This window comes from Staurois parvus, unplaced genomic scaffold (assembly GCF_062004578.1).
Source record: "Staurois parvus isolate SC_StPar_1 unplaced genomic scaffold, SC_StPar_1.0 ptg000897l, whole genome shotgun sequence".
Taxonomy (NCBI): Eukaryota; Metazoa; Chordata; class Amphibia; order Anura; family Ranidae; genus Staurois; species Staurois parvus.
Genome location: NW_028318693.1, coordinates 1564920 through 1571467, shown reverse-complemented (window position 1 = coordinate 1571467; position 6548 = coordinate 1564920). Strand labels below are relative to the sequence as shown.

The 6548-nt window shown below is 45.4% G+C and overlaps 2 protein-coding genes across 2 annotated transcripts; one reads left to right on the top strand and one right to left on the bottom strand.

Moving 5' to 3' along the window:
- The first annotated feature begins 3576 nt into the window (after positions 1–3576).
- On the top strand, positions 3577–4324 carry LOC149442313 (histone H1.01-like). Its single transcript, XM_089656259.1, has one exon. The coding sequence runs from the start codon at positions 3577–3579 to the stop codon at positions 4267–4269; it is 693 nt and encodes a 230-aa protein (XP_089512385.1). The 3' UTR covers positions 4270–4324.
- An 882-nt stretch (positions 4325–5206) lies between these two features.
- On the bottom strand, positions 5207–5634 carry LOC149442312 (histone H3). Its single transcript, XM_089656258.1, has one exon. It carries the CDS (start codon positions 5617–5619, stop codon positions 5209–5211), a length of 411 nt encoding a protein of 136 aa, XP_089512384.1. The 5' UTR covers positions 5620–5634; the 3' UTR covers positions 5207–5208.
- Between the last annotated feature and the right edge of the window lie 914 nt (positions 5635–6548).

Genomic DNA, 6548 nt, shown 5'->3' with positions numbered 1-6548 from the left:
TTATTCTCCAGTGCTTTGATACCATTTCTGGGTGCTTTTTGACGTGTGCTTTGGGTCATTGTTCTGCAGAAAGACCCATGACTTCTGACAGAGACCCAGCTTTCTTGAACTTGGCTCTACATTGCAATTGAAACAAATAATCCACCCATAATCCCCATGTAGAAAAAAAAATATTCTTATCAGAAAAAAGTCAAATGTGTTCCTAGGCATGTTTAACCATGATATTCTACCCATAATCCCCATGTAAAAAAATAACTATATAAATATTGTTATCAGAAATATGTCAAATCTAGTCCTTGTGTATCCACAATAATCCAAACATAATCCCCATGTAGATAAATAGCTATTCTCATATTCCTATCAGAAAAAAGTTAAATGTGTTCCTAGGCATGTTTAACTATTATATTCCACCCATAATGCCCATGAATAGAAATAATTATTCTCATATTCTTATTAGAAAAAGTATCAACTATATTCCTTGGCATGTGCATGCACAATCATCCACCCATTATCTCAATGTAAACAAATAGCTATTCTCATATTCCTATCAGAAAATATAATATGTTCCTAGGCATGTTTAGTTGTGATATTCCACCAACAATCTACATGTATAAATAAAACTAAACCCCTAATCATTTTGGAAATAGGTCAAATGTGTTAATAGACATGTTTAAAAAAAAAAACAAAAACAATATTCCACCCATAATCCCAATGTAGAAAAATAGTCATGCTCATATTATTGTCAGAAACAAATCAAATGTGTTCCAAGGTGTTAGGGCTTCCGGTATGACCAGAGGTGTGTGGACCGCCACAGGGAAACACAGACTTCAGGTATAGCGTGTAAAACAATATAATTTATTAAGGGCAACACAAACATAAATGCAGTGCAACAAACCAAACCCAAAACTAACACAAATACGTACAACAAGGTGCAACAAACCCAAACCTTAACTGATATATATTTATAAAAATATGGAGAACAACGTAGTCAGGCGGGCCGGGTCGGTAGCTAACGGGCAGACAAGGTACAAGGAGTAAGCAGAAGATTGGTCAGGAGTAGCCGAGGTTGGTGCAGGCAGAGTTCAAGCAGAGTCAGGATCAGGCAGGAAGCACACAGGATGCAGGTACAGAGGCTCATGGGAACAATACACCAAGACCCTGACTGCAGGTCTGGCCATTCCTTAAATACACCTCCTGCAATCAGCCTCAGGTGATGGCTTGATTGCAGGAGTAAGCTTCTGGTTGCTGAGAGCACCCGCTGGCCAGCCCTGGTACTGCAGCCCACAATGCAGGTGAGTCCCACCACCATTGGCGAGTCCATTCCTGACACAAGGCATGTCTAACCTTGATATTCCACCCATAATCCCCATATAGAAAAATAATTATATCCACATTCTTAGGAGAATCATGTCAAATATTGTCCTTGACGTGTATCTGCAATGATCCATCCATAATCTCCATGTAGAAAAATAACTATTATGTTATCAGAAACAGGTTGAATGTATTACTGGACATGTTTAACCATGATATTCCACTTACAATCCCCATTTATAAAAATGACTATACCCATATTGTTAGGAGAAAAAGGTAAAATATGGTCCTTCACATGTGTATCTTCAAACATCCAACCACAAAAAAAAAAACTCTTCTCATATTACTATCAGAAACAGATAAAATGTGTTCCTAGGCATGCCCAGAATATTTTCAGAAATAGGTCAAATATGGTTCTTGCCGTCTGTATTTCCAATACTCCACTCATAATCCCCATGTGGAAAAATAACCATTCCCATATTCTTATGACAAACAAGTCAAAGTGTTCCTTGGCAAATGCACCATGAGATTCCACCCATTTTACCTATGTAGAAAGTAACTATACTTATAATTATTTCAGAAATAGGTCAAATATGGTCCTTGGCATGTGTATTCACAACAATCCACCCATAATCTCTATGTAGATAAATAACTATTCTTACATTCTTATCAGAAAAGAGTCACATGTGTTCCTGCATGCTTAACCATGATATTCCACCCATAATCAACATGTAGAAAAATAATTATGCCCATAATCTTTTCAGAAATAGGTTCAATATGGTTGTTGCCGTGCGTTTCCACAATGATACTCCCATAATCTCCATATAGAATAATAGCAATTCTCCTATTCTTATCAGAATGGGGTCAAATGTGTTCCTAGGCATGTTTATCCATGATATTTCACCCATAATCCCCATGTAGATAAATAACTATACCCATAATCTTTTTTCCGAAATAGATCAAATATGATCCTTGGCAAAAATGAACCCATAAATTTCATGTAGAAAAATAATTATATGCATTTGTTTATCCGAAATAGGTTAAGAGTTACCATGATATCCACCCATAATCCCAGATATAAAAGCAATTTTACCCATATTATTATCTAAAAAGGTGAGATGTAATGTGTATGGGATGTGTAACCATTATATTCCCCCCCCCATAATCCCCAAGCAGATCCATAGTAACCACGTTGTTAACAAAAAATGCATCATTTTTTTCCCTTGGCATTTGTAATTTTGTAATCTTCATTTTTTAAGCATCATTTCCCAGCTTCTTAATAAAACCGTTTAGTATGCAGAGCTTTCCACATATCGTACTACATGAAACCAATAAATATGGAGTAATGTTTCCATGATTTCTGTATAATTTCCTATGATGCCATGTTACAGCCGCACATATATCAGTCAGTGAAGAGTTAAACATTCGCCTCTACTACGTGTAACAATGTATCAAGCAGAGCAGAAAAGAGAAACAAGAAAATCCTTCCCGTCTATGTGTGTAAAATATTCTCCCCTCCCAGTCCACCTGAGCAGTCTATGGAGCTGTGGAGGGAAATGCGGCAATCAAGTCATTGGCAGGATTTGGCTCTCAATGTCCATTTGTGATGATGAGCCAATAATGACCCCTAGGCCATGACACCTGACACCCTGTAATGGGCGGAGCCCTTTGTATGTCTCCCAATGTCTGCCATGACAGGACACAAGGATCTCCTGTGATCGGCCGATGTTTTTGTTCCCGGCTCCTTGTAGTCAGCTAGAGATGAGCCGAGTTGTGTATTAGAGGGAAATGTTTGGCGATCTCCCCTCTTCCCTCGTGTAATGTGAAGCGGATTGTAGTGGGGGATGGGAGCAGATTGTTTTGTGGGTAGAATGTGTCCCCCCAAGCAGGTAGAAGGCAGAATGGGCCCCCCACTCCGGAGGATGGTTGTGTTTGCAGCCTCTGTGTTCAGCCTCGTGAGCAGCTCCTGACAGCTGGAAGTGACCCCCGATAAGTGGCAGTCCAGGGAGCAGATCGGCTCCCCGGTGCACATCGGACATCGTTCTATTTCGGAATAAAATCGGTTTTATATCTACCGGGAAACACATGAAGGGAGAGAATATACTCCAACACTGGAGTGACAGAGAGTGGGCGTGTCTGATGTGTAACCAATAGCAGTGCAGGCAGCTTGCTGTGTACCGACCAATAGCAGCGCAGAACGTTTAGCATATAACCTCCGGCCAGCACAGGAGGGAAACGTATTTGTCCGATAGACTTTGTGGAATCATGACGGAGACTGAGAGCGCCCCAGCCGCCGCTCCTCCAGCGGAGGCCGCCGCCAAGAAGAAGCCGGCTAAGAAGGCGTCAGCCGGAGGAGCCAAGAAAGGCATCAAGAAGGTGTCCGGTCCCGCCGTGTCCGAGCTCCTCGTCCAAGCCGTGTCCGCTTCCAAGGAGCGCAGCGGGGTGTCCCTGGCCGCCCTGAAGAAGGTCCTGTCCGCCGGAGGATACGATGTGGACAAGAACAAGAGCCGCCTGAAGATCGCCCTCAAGGCGCTGGTGACTAAGGGGAGCCTCGTCCAGGTCAAAGGCCATGGGGCCTCCGGATCGTTCAAGATCAACAAGAAGCAGCCCGACGGCGCCAAGGCGAAGCCCAAGAAACCGGCAACTAAGAAGGCCACCAAGTCCCCCAAGAAAAAGGCGACCGGCAAAGCCCCCACCGCAGCCAAGACCCCCAAGAAACCGGCCGCCAAGTCCCCCAAGCAGAAGGCGGCCAGCAAAACAACCTCCGCAGCCAAGAGCCCCAAGAAGAAGCCGGCCGCCAAGAGACCAGCAAAGGCTGCCGCCAAGAAGGTGACCAAGAGCCCCAAGAAGAGCAAAGCTGCAGCCAAGCCGAAAAAAGGCGCCAAGAGTCCCGCTAAGGCCAAGCCGGCAGCTAAGAAGGCGGCTAAGCCCAAGAAGGCCGCTCCGAAGAAGAAATAATGGGCGGCGACCTCCTTCATCTCCACCCCCCAAAGGCTCTTCTCAGAGCCCCCCACCTCCCCCCAACAGAGCTCTCCATACACCGACATCGCTGAGTGCGCACTGCTCCGCATATCATCTGTTCCCGATATAGAAGATCTAATAGAAGACAATTCCCACACACTGCCTGATCTCTGGGGGGGGGGCACTAAATGTCCCCATTTCCTCCTACATTGTGAACTCCAAGCAGCCGGCCCTCCTATCCCTCTTGTATTGTCTCCCGTTATATTGTACAGCGCTCAGCATACTGTCGGCGCCATAATCCCCCCCCCCCCCCCCCCCCATGTGGGTTCTTCTCATCTTCCGAAATCATTAGAGTTCTCCCTCGAAGAATAAATGTAATACCGGAGGAGGGAATAGAGGACATGACTGACCCCCCAATAGTGACATCTCCGTGTGGAAGGCTTACCCCCCCCCCCATATATTCTAATCAGGTGATCGATCCTCAGATCTCTTCCTAATGATTTATCAAAGATGAGATTATCTGAGTGCTTGGGGTAACAGTTATGTATCTAAACGATCCGATAAATAATCGTGTGTGTGTGGAAGATGTGTTCATCGGCGGATGATACATTGTAGGGAGTTATGGAATAGATCTACAAGAGGAAATGTGTCGCTCAGGAGAATCAATTGTTAGAGACGAATTGAAGATCCTTCTAGTGCTCAGCCTCAAGTCCCCTCCCCCATCGGGCGCCCCCCATGTACAGACGGCGCTGCGTTGTGTAAACCGGTTTGGTTCCTTACATGTTGTAATGGGCGCCTCCAGATTGCGCTGAATTGTAAAAGGCGCCATGAGGAAAGGCGGAGAAGTCCCGGTACAGAGCTCTGTGTGGGGGGAGGTGGTGGCTCTGAGAAGAGCCGTTGGTTGGCGGGTTGTGTGGAATGTGTTGCGGGGGGGGTCTAGGCCCTCTCTCCGCGGATGCGGCGTGCCAGCTGGATGTCTTTGGGCATGATGGTGACCCTCTTGGCGTGGATGGCGCAGAGGTTGGTGTCCTCGAAGAGTCCGACGAGATAAGCCTCTGCGGCCTCCTGCAGAGCCATGACGGCGGAGCTCTGGAAGCGCAGGTCGGTCTTGAAGTCCTGGGCGATCTCTCGGACGAGGCGCTGGAAGGGCAGCTTGCGGATGAGCAGCTCGGTGGATTTCTGGTAGCGGCGGATCTCTCGGAGAGCCACGGTGCCGGGCCTGTAGCGGTGAGGCTTCTTCACTCCGCCGGTGGCCGGGGCGCTCTTGCGGGCGGCTTTGGTGGCCAGCTGCTTGCGGGGAGCTTTCCCTCCGGTGGACTTACGGGCGGTCTGCTTGGTACGAGCCATCTCTACTCCTCTCTTGTCTGCAACTGCGAATGTAATGCGCCTCCGCTCTGCAGAGAAATTTATACACATCTCTGCCCTCTGATTGGACAGTGAACACACGCCTCTGATTGGTTTACTTCAAAAGCGGCAGCTTTTACAATCTCCGCCCAGACAGGCACAATATCTTTGTTAGATCGGCCATGGGTCTCTGGGATCTCCTCACCACCAAATGAGGAAACATCGATAAGAATTATGTTTCTAATGAAAGATTACAATTCCTTATTGATGAAAGAATTAGAAGCTCCGAGAGTGGACTATTCTGTCCATAATTCAGTAAATTACATGAAGGAGGGGGAGGGGATAAAACGGGACAATGCTATCACGTGTTTGTAATGACAATTCTAAAAGGTAGAAACAATAGAAAGGCTTTCAGGGTGAGATTCTGGGGAAATGATTATCTACAATCTTTATCATCCACTTTCTGATGATCAGATCATTTCTTCCCAAAAAAATACAAAAATATTTATTTTATCTGAAAGAAAAGTATAACTGTCATTGCTTCATCTGTAATTACATTCTAATCTCCCACCGGAATTTTATGTGACGTCACAGACAATCCGCCCTCTGACCGCCAAATCCGACACGGAGAACAAAGGAGATCATCAGATGAGACATTTATCGGCGAACAATCACCAACACTTTCACAGCAGATTTATCGATTAATCAGGAATGTCTACAAATGGACTCTGATGATTACTGAATCGTGTGAAACATTTCTATAAAACATTGTATATTTCACTATCAGATCTGTATACGATCATGTCACAATGTGTGCTTCTCTCTTTTTTAGCCATGTAGCAGTCACTGACCCCCCCCCCCCCCATATATCACATTCAGAATATTGATAATACGAAATGACTGGTAGAAATAAGAAGTGATCATGACACCGC